This window comes from Equus quagga, chromosome 11 (genome assembly GCF_021613505.1).
Source record: "Equus quagga isolate Etosha38 chromosome 11, UCLA_HA_Equagga_1.0, whole genome shotgun sequence".
Classification (NCBI taxonomy): domain Eukaryota; kingdom Metazoa; phylum Chordata; class Mammalia; order Perissodactyla; family Equidae; genus Equus; species Equus quagga.
Genome location: NC_060277.1, coordinates 61851622 through 61863696, shown reverse-complemented (window position 1 = coordinate 61863696; position 12075 = coordinate 61851622). Strand labels below are relative to the sequence as shown.

At 43.7% G+C, this 12075-nt stretch overlaps 1 protein-coding gene across 2 annotated transcripts in view; it reads left to right on the top strand.

Moving 5' to 3' along the window:
* Nucleotides 1–12075, top strand: part of ARHGAP44 (Rho GTPase activating protein 44) — a 184821-nt gene that overhangs the window by 115670 nt on the left and 57076 nt on the right. For both annotated transcript variants that reach the window (XM_046675631.1, XM_046675632.1), the window contains exons 5-6: nucleotides 4081–4192; nucleotides 6230–6306. In XM_046675631.1, coding sequence (XP_046531587.1) covers nucleotides 4081–4192; nucleotides 6230–6306 — 189 coding nt within the window. The remainder of the gene's footprint in view (nucleotides 1–4080; nucleotides 4193–6229; nucleotides 6307–12075) is intronic.

The following is a 12075-nucleotide window of genomic DNA, read 5'->3' as shown; positions in this document are numbered from 1 at the left end:
ATATAGAGAGTCTCAGGTGGATAAACGTGAAATCCTGCTGTGTGCTCTTTCTAAGAGACAGGTCTAAAACATGATGACACAGCATGGCTGAAATTAAAGGGATGGAGGACATCCAGGTAAAGAAGACAGACTGAACAAACGTGTCTGATTTCGTTCCCTTCCCAAATCCACTACAATAAAGAGCTTTTCTTTTCTTAACAGACATAAACCCATAAAGACAAGAAAAACAGGAAAGAAGACAAGCAACAACATTTTGTGTGCTGTAAAGCATTACGATTGACTGGGAACTGACTTAGCAAGTCCCAGGGAGCTGACTCCCAAGCCGGAAGGGGGATATGCAGAGAACCCACATCATTTATACCATGAAATGCTGACAAGGCTTAGGGATTGGCAGCGCCAGGGAGGTCTGGAATAGTGGGTCTTTGGGGGTGGCGTGGTGATTAAAATCAAGAATGTGGGTTGAAAGCTAGTCAGGTGCCATTTAGACCACTCAGACCCAGCCCTTATCCATACCTCTGGGAGACTCTTGTCCCTTGCCTCCAACCCTAAGAGAAGTCTGGAGCTTGATGCTCCAGAGAAGGCAGAACAGAACATCCCTAGACTGGGGACACCAGGCACCGTGGAATGTAAGGGTCCTTGTCATTACAGAAGAGAATTAAATGATCTAATGCATACCCGATGCTGAGACTCTTCCCCTACTCATGCGGCTCCCAGGCCTTTACCCTCTAGGCAGGAAGTTAGAAGAACGTTCTTTGGAGAATCTGACCAGCCCAATGGGAATGAACTAAACATTCCAGGACATTGGAGGGGGCAGTGCTCTAGTGAATGGCCCAGCTAGATCATCCTGCAGACCAGCTCACAGCTGACGAGCTTCACTCACATACTCTGAGCTTTGTAGTCTCCATTCTTGAAGATAGACAGGTCACCAGACGTTGGAGGAAAGTCTCTAACCTGAAGCCTAGACGCCAAAACAATCAGGAAGAAATTGATATTGTGTGGAAAAGATTTCAGGAAAACTATCACTTAAATTTTCAAGTGATAAGAGAAGATAATGCATCTATGAAATAAAAGAACAGGATGTTAATTAAAAAATACTTATAGGAAAGAAATATTCAGAGATCAGAAACAAGCTCATAGAAATGAAGAACAGGACATTCTCAGTAGAAGGTTTGGAAGATAAAGTTGAAGAAATCATCCAGAAAAGAGAGCAAAAAGACAAAAATGTAGAAAATAGATGTTAGAAAATTAGAGGACCAACCTGGAAGTCTTAGGCCTATATAACAGGAGTTCTGAGAAATGGAGAGGAAGAAATCATAATCCTAATCATAATGAAAAAAATAATCCAAAAGAGTTTTCCAGAACTGAAGGACATAAGTTTCTATATTGAAAGGGCCCAGTGAGCTCGTAATGCAATAGAAAAATTTAACCCTGTGCGTGGGCTCACTGCCAATGAGTACTAGTGACAAAAGATTCTACAACCTTCCGGAGAAAAAAATGGTCACTTACAAAGGGTAAGAAATCTGAATGCTTCCAGACTTGCCAAAAGCAATATGGAAGCTAGCAGATTATTGAACAATGCCTTCAAAATTCTGAAGGAATATGAAGCATGGAATTTAGTATCCTGCCTCGCTATCAATCAATGTGAGGGGGGAGGAGAATGTTGTGACATGCAAGGTCTCAGAAGTGGACTCCCCTCACACTCTTCTCAGAAAGCTAAAGCATGAGGTGTTCCATGGTGGAGGAGTGACCAAGAAAGAAAGGAATAGGAATATAGGAAACAGGATATAGGAAACAGCATGTTCAACCCAGGACAGAGAAGGAGAGAGAGAATCCCAGGAAATGGTGGAGGAAGATCGCAGGAAGACAGCTGTGCCTAGGGATAGAAGGAAAACTCAATCTTGATTGACATGGGTCTGGGAGAGACTAGTTCAAGAAGATGAAATTCGTTCATGTCAAGTGTGGTTCAGTATCTTAAGAGGCAAACTAGAAAAGTGGCAGAGGATTTTGGGTTCAATCAGGTATACAGAAAACTAAAGCAAACCAAGACAAGCAGTTATTAACTCCAGAGAGAACAACTAAGTGTGCAGGAAAGACCAGTGATCATAATACACTCCCCAGCTTAACTCCGAATAGCATATGGAGTCAAAATATAGTGTAAAGACCATCTACTGATACAAATAAATAGAGGGGGGGAATGTAAATATAGCTAAATTGTCATTTTCTGTAGTTAAGAGTCAATAGTGAATGCTAAAAATTTTAAAAAGAAGTAGCAGTAGAAATATGGAGTTAGAAGAATCAGATAAAAGACACCATTAAAAAGGTACAAAGATGAACGCACAACCTGGGAGTTGGCATTTGCAGCAAATATGAAAAAGAATTGGAATCATTCTATATCCACATGCATGTCTGTAAGTATATAAAGAACTCTATCAATAAATTCCAATAAATAGGTCCTGATACAAAAATAGCCAAAGACTATGAATAGGCACTTCATGGAAGAGGGATGCTGGATTGTCCAAAACGTGAAAAGATACTCAGTCTCACCGGTAGTCAAGGAATGCAAACTAAAGCCAGAATCAGATATTTTGAATCCACCAGTGTGGCAGAAATTAAAATGCCTTACCAGTACTGTGAGTTGGCAAGAGTGTAGAGCAGTGGGAACTCTCATTTGAGAGTGAAGTCAGTACTGTCACTCTGGAGAGCAATTTGGCAATATCTCGTAAGGTTAAGGGTATGCATATCTTCTCTCCTTTGCACAGAAGAATTTTCACACCTGCAGAAAGAGACAGCATATGTACTGCAGCACTGCTAGCCAAAAATTGCTGGTACGGAAAGGCTTAATAAATGGTGATATATCCATAGAATGGAATTCTGTACTGCAAAATGATCTAATTCGGCATGTGTCAAGATGGATAAGCCCCAGAGATAATGATGAATCTAAAAAGCGAATAATAGGGGCTGGCCCCGTGGCGGAGTGGTTAAGTTCATGCACTCTGCTTCGGTGGCCCAGGATTTTGGTGGTTTGGATCTTGGGCATGGACATGGCACTGCTCATCAGGTCATGTTGAGGCAGCGTCCCATATAGCACAGCCAGAGGCACTCACAACTAGAATAGACAACTATGTACCGGCGACTTTGAGGGAGAAGACCAGAAAAAAAAGATTGGCAACAGATGTTAGCACAGGTACCAATCTTTAAAAAAGAAATAATAAATAAATCACAAATAATAGCAGGATAGGTTCAGGGCGAAACCATTGGTGTAAGTTTTTTTAACTGAGTGAAGGAGCAGGATTATATATTGTATGTGAACACATACGTATGTGGTAAAAGTGTAAAAATAGGGACAGGAAAGGTACGTACTAACTTAGAATAACAATTACCTCTTCCCATACTTTTATTGATTTGAAAACACTCTTTATGTGAGTTTCAGTTAACGTGGTACCATGCAAGGGAGAACTGCTTGTATACCATTCAGGGGAATTAACATCTTTGAAATGTTGTGATCTCTCACCTAGGAATATGGCATAACTTTCTACTCATTCAGGTCTTTTGTTTGCCCATTATTAGTAAACTTTTGGAATGGTTTTTCTGTTTCGATTTTTCAGTGGATAATTGTCTACATCCTGTGTTAAATAACTTTTCATAGCTTAGGAGAAAGAGTTTTCTTTCTGTTAGAGCGTAGTAAAGTTGAGTTTTGGTGTGTGTTTGAAGATGTTAGTTTGTTCATGCATCAATTTTAGCTGGGTTCTCCGGTGCTCTCAGGGGAGATAGAAACACTGGCTCTTTTTAGGTCTATGGATTTAGCATGCGTGAGTCTGTCCTCTCCCTCTCTCTCTCATGTTTCCCTACGTGTCCCTTTTTACCACAAGCACACAGTAGGTACTCAGCATCATTTAACAAACTGATGACTTCAGAAATGCAAGCGGATGGAGCAAGTTGGTCAATGGGACGCCATGGAAATCAACCAATTTATTAACACTGTCTCATGAAAGTTTACCCAGCCGGAGGTGATGACAGTATGATGCGGTGACATCTTGCTTTCTAGGGTATTCAGTATGTTTTCTTCCCCTTTGGTCGCAGGAAGATGCTGAAACTCTGTGGAGAAACAGAGGACAAGCTGGCTCAGGAGCTGATTCATTTTGAATTGCAGGTGGAGAGAGATGTGATCGAGCCCCTGTTTCTGCTGGCTGAGGTAGGAAGCAGGCATGAGACTAGGCCTAAGTGAGCAGGGAAGGACAGCACAGTGCGCCCTTTAGTCCATCTGCTTCCAGCCTCGTTGTTGTTTCTGTCCCTCACCCACTCCCTGACACTGTTTTTCATCGGGGATTATTACCACCCAACCACATAGTCAAGATTCCCCAATATGGCAGCCCTTTCAGCTGTTTGCCACCCGCTTCTCCCACCACGCTCTTCTCTGTTGACATTCCAGCGGGTAAACATGCAAAGCTGGCAGCATTACTCCTTCCCCACCAGTCTCCACAGCTCTTGCCACCCCTGCCCCTCCACTCGCCTCATCTTCAATGAAATGAACAGCTGCCCCTCCTCATGAGGGACTGGGGACCCATGTCCAAGAGACTCTATAAGGCCTCTTGCAGTTTATATAAGTCGATTCTCTTTGGACTATAAAGGACGCTAAATAAAACTGTTTCATTAAAAAGGAATCTTGATGTCTATGTGACGATTTTGCTAGCTTCAACTATTATCAATAGGAAGAGAAATGGTTGTGGGACTTTATTTTCCCTGAACCTCCTCCTAGTTGCCTTCAGTTGCCATACAAAACCTAACTGGTGCTGCTAAAGACAGCAGGTGTGGGGGAAAAAGCAAAGACAAAAGCCTAATCAGCACCGTCCCTTAGAACTGCCTGTAATGATGGAAACGTTTGACCTCTGCACAATTTGGCAGCCACTAGCCACCTGTGGCTTTAGAGCTCTTGAAATGTGGTTACTGTGTCTAAGGAACTAAATTTTTAATTTTGTTTAATTTTTGTTCATTTGAATTTAAAATGACATAGCCACAGGTGGCTCCAGGCTACCATCAGACAGCATTTCCTGAGGCCATGCTTGGTTTCCTTTCTGGACCGCCCCCAGCACCTCCACATCCCCTGGTGCTATTTCTGGGACAGATGTATGCATAAATAATTACCTAAGTGCCTAAAAGTATTCAAGGAGAAAATCCTAGATATGGTGTTTTGATGTAGACCAGCTCTAGACTTCTCAGATCCATCCTCTTACAGGTCATCCCTCAGCCTAGAATATTCATGAGAGGCCCTCTGCTTTTCCTAAGGGTGATCTGGGGTCCCCGCCAAAGCTGAAAGCAAACCCAAGGGGCAGGGCTGAGCTGGGTGCTGAGAGTCGCTTGTACAAATAAGATGCCCGCGTGACTCTGCAGCTTTGCCTCTAGGCTCTGTGATGGCGCCAGGTGCCCGGAGTCTGTTACCTTCTCCTTCCCATTGGAAGTGGTTACACTCAGGACATTACTCACGCTGCTCCTGAGAGTGAATGGAAAGCACTTCATGGAACACTGGATCTTCTTCACATTTTTGCTTTATATAAAAGCCACGGCCCGAGATGATTTTGATTCAGTTTACAGCCAATTTCCCTTTTAAATTCTCACATCCTGCCCCACTTTTGCTGGGCCTGGGACCAAAATCCTGCACTGGAATGTTCAGTTAAGTCATTTTTAGAAATAAAAATATAAAAAGAGCGTCCACATACAACCACTATGGAAGAACTCACAGCTGAGAGAAGCCATGGTGATGGTTATTCATTATTTACTTTGGAAAAAGTCTTACTTTACTTCTACAGAAATAGATCCTAATTACATTCCCCACAGCCTCAGGTCTCCTGAGACTGGTGGTCTTTTCATCCTTCTGCTGTCTGTTTTGAGTTGGGTCTGTGTGTCAGATCTGACTGCGTTCCTCCCCGCCTTTGGCCCTTACGCGGTAGACAGAAGTGATTGAGCCTGTTTTTGCTGGTTGAGGTAAGAGCAGCCATGAGAATAGGCCTGCGTGAGCAGGGAGGTGCGAGAGCCTCTGAGACAGTCTGGGTTGATGGAGGGCCTGGCAGACGGCCAGCAAAGAAAGAGCAGACTTGAGCTCAGGAAAAGGAATCAAGAATTTCATCTGAAAAGGATTGGGAGACCTCTAGCAAACTTGTTGGGTGGCTGTCAATAGTTCTTTAAGACTTTATCTTGCACTTCCGTTTGTGCCTTTTATCTCCTGTAACCACAGGTGGAAATCCCAAATATTCAAAAACAGAGGAAACATTTAGCAAAGTTGGTGCTGGACATGGATTCTTCACGAACGAGGTATGTAGGGTTTCTTTGCTCTCCTTTTTGCTTCTTTGAAGGACTGGTGATCATATTTGGGGGGAGGGTTTGTACGTGGGTGTGTGTAAGTGTTTTCATTCATCTAGTCTTTAACGCCTGCTGTGTGCCAGGCGCTGGAGGTGAGAGTAGAGGGCTGGAGATATGGGGTCTTGCTCTCGAGGAGGCTGCAGTCTGGTTTGGGAGGTAGACACGAAGCGGGTGAACAGACACACAAGATGGTTTCAAGTGGCCATTGTCATGTAAAGAAAATAGCACAGGGCAATTGTGGCAGGGAGTGATGAGGAAAGGGGCAACAGCACAAGGTAGAGGACCACAGAGAAGGCGTTTTTGCAGTGACACTTGATCTGAGACATAAACGATGAAAAGGAGGCACCAGGCAAAGAGCTGCTGCAGAACTATCTATGGCAGCAGGAACAGCACATACAAAGCCCCTGTGGTGGGAATAAGGTTGACATATCCAAGGTACAGAGTGAAGACTAGCGTGTCTGGGGTGGAGGGGACAAAGCAGGTAGGAGAGCAGAGACCAAGCAGGCAGGATGGATGATATGTCGTGTCTATCATGAGGGGAGAGTTTCAGATCCTGGGGACCCGTTCACCTTCTCCTGAAGCCAGTGGTGTAGACATCTCCTTTATGTAGTCATTCTCTAAACCTGAGACCATTATGAGAGAAGTAAAGTTCCCACAGGGCCGCCCTTCTCCTGCACCCATCTCCTGGAAGACAACAGAAAATTCCTGTGACAGCAGGGTATGCCAGAGGCCCTGAGGTGGCCTTGACTGTGGCTGTGGCTGTCAAATGTCATGGTTGTGCACATATGCCTTTTTATTTTCTACAGTGGTGTGTGTGTGTGTGTTTGTGTAAGTCTGCAAGTTCAAAGAATGCAGTCTCCTGAATATTAATATGAAAGGAACATTTCACTTCTACTTTAGGTCTGTTGTAGGTCGATTTTAATAATCTCTACATCTTGTTTTAATTTCTTGAGAAAAAGAGATGGAAAGAAAGCAGAATATCCTTGGGCTGAGAGATGTAGGATAAAGCGTCCTGTCCCAGGAATCAGAGACGAAGTACCAAGAGCTCCATCACCCATTTCCTAGACCTGTGACCTTGGTCAAGTCCCTTAGCCTCCCAGAGTAGTAATTTCCTCACCTGGACACAGGTAGTAACCACATTTGTGAGTTGACCTGAGGAGGCTGTTTTGAGTGTCACGTGAGATCATGTAAAAGGAAGCTGCTACTGTACGTAGTTGGGACACTGGAATTCTGCGTCTGGACCAAGGAAAAGTATAGGGCGTTTCCCAAGACCAGAAATAAAACAGTTAGATCAGCAGAGAAACACAAGTTTCTTTAGTTAACTTCATGTTCCCCAAACTTCAGTCCACCTGAATGATTTTTGCCATCTGTGCCTGCAAATCTTGTAAAAGGTTGGCTCTCTTTTGCAAAATGAATCTATTTAAAAAGAAACTTTAGAGCACTCACATAAATTGAAAAACAGTGCCCTTTGCAACAAATATCAGGTAAACATGGATGTGAACAGGATGAAAGCAAAGCCAATGTTAATCCATTTTAGACCTTCTTGCCTGCGGAAGGCTGGAGTCCTGCAGATTGTCTCCTTTTGTTACGAAGGAAGGGGAGGAGATGCTGCACAGTTGTTCTTCTGGCCCAGATCTGGGGCTCTCTCCTTAGTGTGCTTGGAGGGATGGAGAGCACAGATTGCATGTGGAGTATTGATTTGGTGTTACTTAGTACTGCGTCCTTGTACCACAGAAAATTGACTCCCACAACGCCAGTGTTCAAGTCCCTTGCTGGGGTAGTCATGTAAGATGATTGAAGAAATGCTAACTGTCCCACTTTTAGGATGATGGTGGACACCATGCTCCTGGGTTTGCAGAGTGATTTCCTTCTCTGAGGACCTGAGTGCTTAGCTCAGAGGTCTTTTCTCTGCTTCTGTAAGGAAAACCTGAATTTTCAGCTCAGAGCTTCTGTTCAGAGAGCCGTATGCTAGCGTCAAAGCTTATCATTACCATCTGCACTTACATATTTTTGTTTAGTCTTCTTATGAGAGGGAGAGTTACTCCTGGGTGACAGCCACGATCAACCCAGTCTTGTGTGATGTTTTTAATGGTGAAACCAAGTGGTGTGTAGATTCTGAAACCTTAGAGAAGTGTCATGAGGGACCTCTCATCCATGTTTTAACAAACTTTTTCATATTGTCAGCTTGTGTATTGGGGTCTTCTCTTCTATATTGGATTTGGTAAGGAGATATCTACTTCCCTACCCAAATTTTTATGCTTATAAACTTCATCTTAGACACTTTACAACCTTTGTTATTTCAGACAAAAAAAAAATCCTTTTAGATGACCCTCGTATAAACCTGACCCTTCTCCTGGGTCATATTGTGGTTTGTCACAGCCCACTCTATTAGTCGTGAGTTTGGGGGTTGAGGGTTGCTTTGGAGGGATTGTTGGCAGTACAGCTCCTCAGAAGTGCGGTTGACTTCCCTTCAGGTCCCTGCTCTAGTGACCATTGGAGAGGATCTAACCCACAGCCTCAGTTCAGGAATCCTCATCAGTTTAGGATATAGGCTTCAGGATGAGAGGAGCTCTCTTAGCAAAGCTGTCCTCTTTCTTCCCACTTTAATCTCAGACTAGCCATTTCTAGTCTATGTTTGTCTGTCTTGTAGGACCTTACTGAAAGCCACAAGAAGAAGCCAGCCCACCCCAGTGCTCTGCCTTTCCCCTAACCCTTCACTCTTGGTCAACACGAGGACTGCATCCCAAGATACAGCCATGAGAGTAAGACCAAATGCTGTGCTAGCGAATAGCAAGGATCACCAGCTACTCTTCTGGAAGAGCTGGGCTCTCACTGCCCCCCACCTCCACCTCACACTACTTCCCCATTTAGTCAGTTTCTACATGTGAGGTTCTGTCTTCCATCTGATCACCAAAGCTTTCTTTAGTCCTCTTCTGTCTTTCATGAACTACACTATCCAGACTAAGCAGTGTACTCCAGGTGGAGACATACTCTGCCTTTTAAGAAAGGCAGGATGTTTTTATATATTGTCAGCACATCTTGATCCACAGTTCCATGACTGGATCTTTGAATTCTACCACAACTCTGGCGGATACTGTCAAATCCAACAAATCTATCCAGCATTTCATTAGGTCTAACTCCAGTGTGTACATTGGTCACTATTCAAGTAAATCTGGCTTGTCTGCTTCAAAAGCCAATTATATAAACCTTAATAACCTCAGAGAAGACTAAAGCTTAGAAGATGAATAAAAGATTACAGATGAGAAGAATGGAGGTAAACTCAAGGAAACTTTACAGTGAACTAAAGATTATGAGTTGAATTGAATTGAATGTGAATGATACACAAACATCTTTTCTTTCACAGGTTTGCTTTGGCAGCGGTTAAAGAAGGAACTCCGTACCTTCCCAAAGTCTGCCTAACTTGTTTTTGGGCATGTATCTTAAAGTCAACCCTTCTGGGTCCAGGATACATTATGTTTCTGCTGAATAATAGCTGCCTCTGGGTCCTACTGCTATGGACTGAATTGTGCCCTCTCCCCTCCCCCACCGGATTCATTGTTGAAGCCCCTACTCTCCCCCAATGTGACTAGATTTGGAGCTAGGGCCTTTAGGAAGTAATTAAGGTTAAATCAGGTCATAAGGGTAGGACCCTAATTTAATAGGCTTGGTGGCCTTATAGGAAGAGAAAGAGAGAGGGGTCTCTTTCCCGCTGCATACACTCTGAGGAAAGGCCATGTGAGGACAGAGCGAGATGGTGGCCATCTGAAAGCCAGGAGGAGAGAACTCACCAGAGCTCAAACCCTACTGGAGCCTTGATCTTAGACTTTCTAGCCTCCAGAACTATGAGAAAGTAAATTTCTGTTGTTGAAACCCCCCAGGCGATGGTATTTGTTATGGCAGCCTGAGCAGACTAAGACACCTACCTTGTTTGCAAGCAAGTGAATGAATATAAGTAAAACAGGAGAGTTTTGGGGAAGGATGCTGGGCAGCTCACGGAGTTAAGGAAAAAGTGGATAACTAGAAGTGGAACTCTGGAGCTGTGGCAGTTCTGAGGACCTCTGGGACTGGCAGCAGAGTCAGTGCCATCAGGAGCTGTTCCTCATCTCCTGCCTACAGGCATCTTTTTCTTCAATCCACTGTCCTCACAGTTACTGGATATCCTTTGGGCTCGTGTCTCCCTGGTATGAGCCCTCTTCCTTTTGTTCCAATTCTGAAAGTACAAAGGAGGAGCTCCATTTGCCTGGACTTTGCTTATGTGCCCACTTCCTTGGCCTGTCCGTTGGCCAAGGTAATGAAGGGCAGGCACGGGCTTGGCTTACATTGTGGACCCTCATCTTGACCACTCACTGCCAGGGCCATGCAAAACTGGCAGCTCCTTTTGGCCCGCACTTTAGAGTGGGGGTGGAGCAGGACCCCAAACAGCAGAGGATGCCAATGGCAGAGGGAAGGAGAAAACTGAACAGATGAAATCACAAATGTCTCACTAGAGGAACTTGCCTGTTTGCCTTCCAAAAATTCTTCTGGACTTCCTTTTGCCCTGAGCTGATCTTGCATTTGCCTTCTCGACCCTTCTCCTGGTCCCTGAAATTGCATTCCCTTATTTCTGGTCCTTTTCTCTCCTCCAGCCTTCATTAAACTTAGTATTCTGTGTTCATCTCCCCCAGGTCACAGAATGGTAGCATCTTTTCCAGAGAATGATGGTGACATGTCAGCCACTTTAGTGGGAAGAAGTGTACTTTCTGCTCTTCACTTTCAAAGCTCAAACTTTTCTTGGCCAAGAGTCCCTGTTTCTTCATCTAATAGAGCAGGGCAGTTCTTTTTTTTTTTTTTTTTAAAGATTGGCACCTAGGCTAACAACTGTTGCCAATCTTCCTTTTTTTTCCCTGCTTTATTTCCCAACCCCACCCCCGCCCCGGGTACATAGTTATATATCTTAGTTGCAGGTCCTTTCTAGTTGTGGGATGTGGGACACCGCCTCAACGTGGCCTGACGAGTGGTGCCATGTCCGCGCCTAGGATCCAAACCCTGGGCCGCTGCAGTGGAGCGTGCGAACTTAACCACTCGGCCACGGAGCCGGCCCCACACAGTTCTTGAGTTTACTTGTAAAACAGCTAGCTGAGGAGACCGCCCCCCCCACCTCAAAATTCATGATTAGTGTCTCTTTTTTCAACAGAATACTATCAATACAAATTTTTCCACATTTTCCTTGCTATTTTGTTATTTGATATCCACAATCTTATTCTGTATCTCATCACTATTTTATAATATCAAAATAGATTACTTATATATTGCAAATAAAATTCCCTATAAAGGGAGGGAAAGGTGTATGTTTTTAAACTACTAGGATATTGACTAAGGGACAGAATTGGGGGAAAAAATAGAAAGGATTAGGAAGAGAATAAAGAGGTAACTTGGGGAAATAAGTCTCCATTTTTATATATATGTTAAGTCTAAATTGGGTTTTTTAAAAAAAATCTAATCTAGATCTTCAAAGCTGTAAAAATCAGCTTAGTGTTTACAGTCCCTTTATTTCTTTATTTTTGCACTTACATGTTGGTTAGTTGTTTTTTCTTTGGGTAGCAAGAGCCAGATGGTGGGTGTAGCTTGATCCCATAATCCAGCATGGAGGTATAGTCATTATCTGAGATCTAAATTACAGCCGTGGCATCTCATATTTTGTTTGACAAAAAACCCCCACAACACTTTAATACTTTGTTTAAA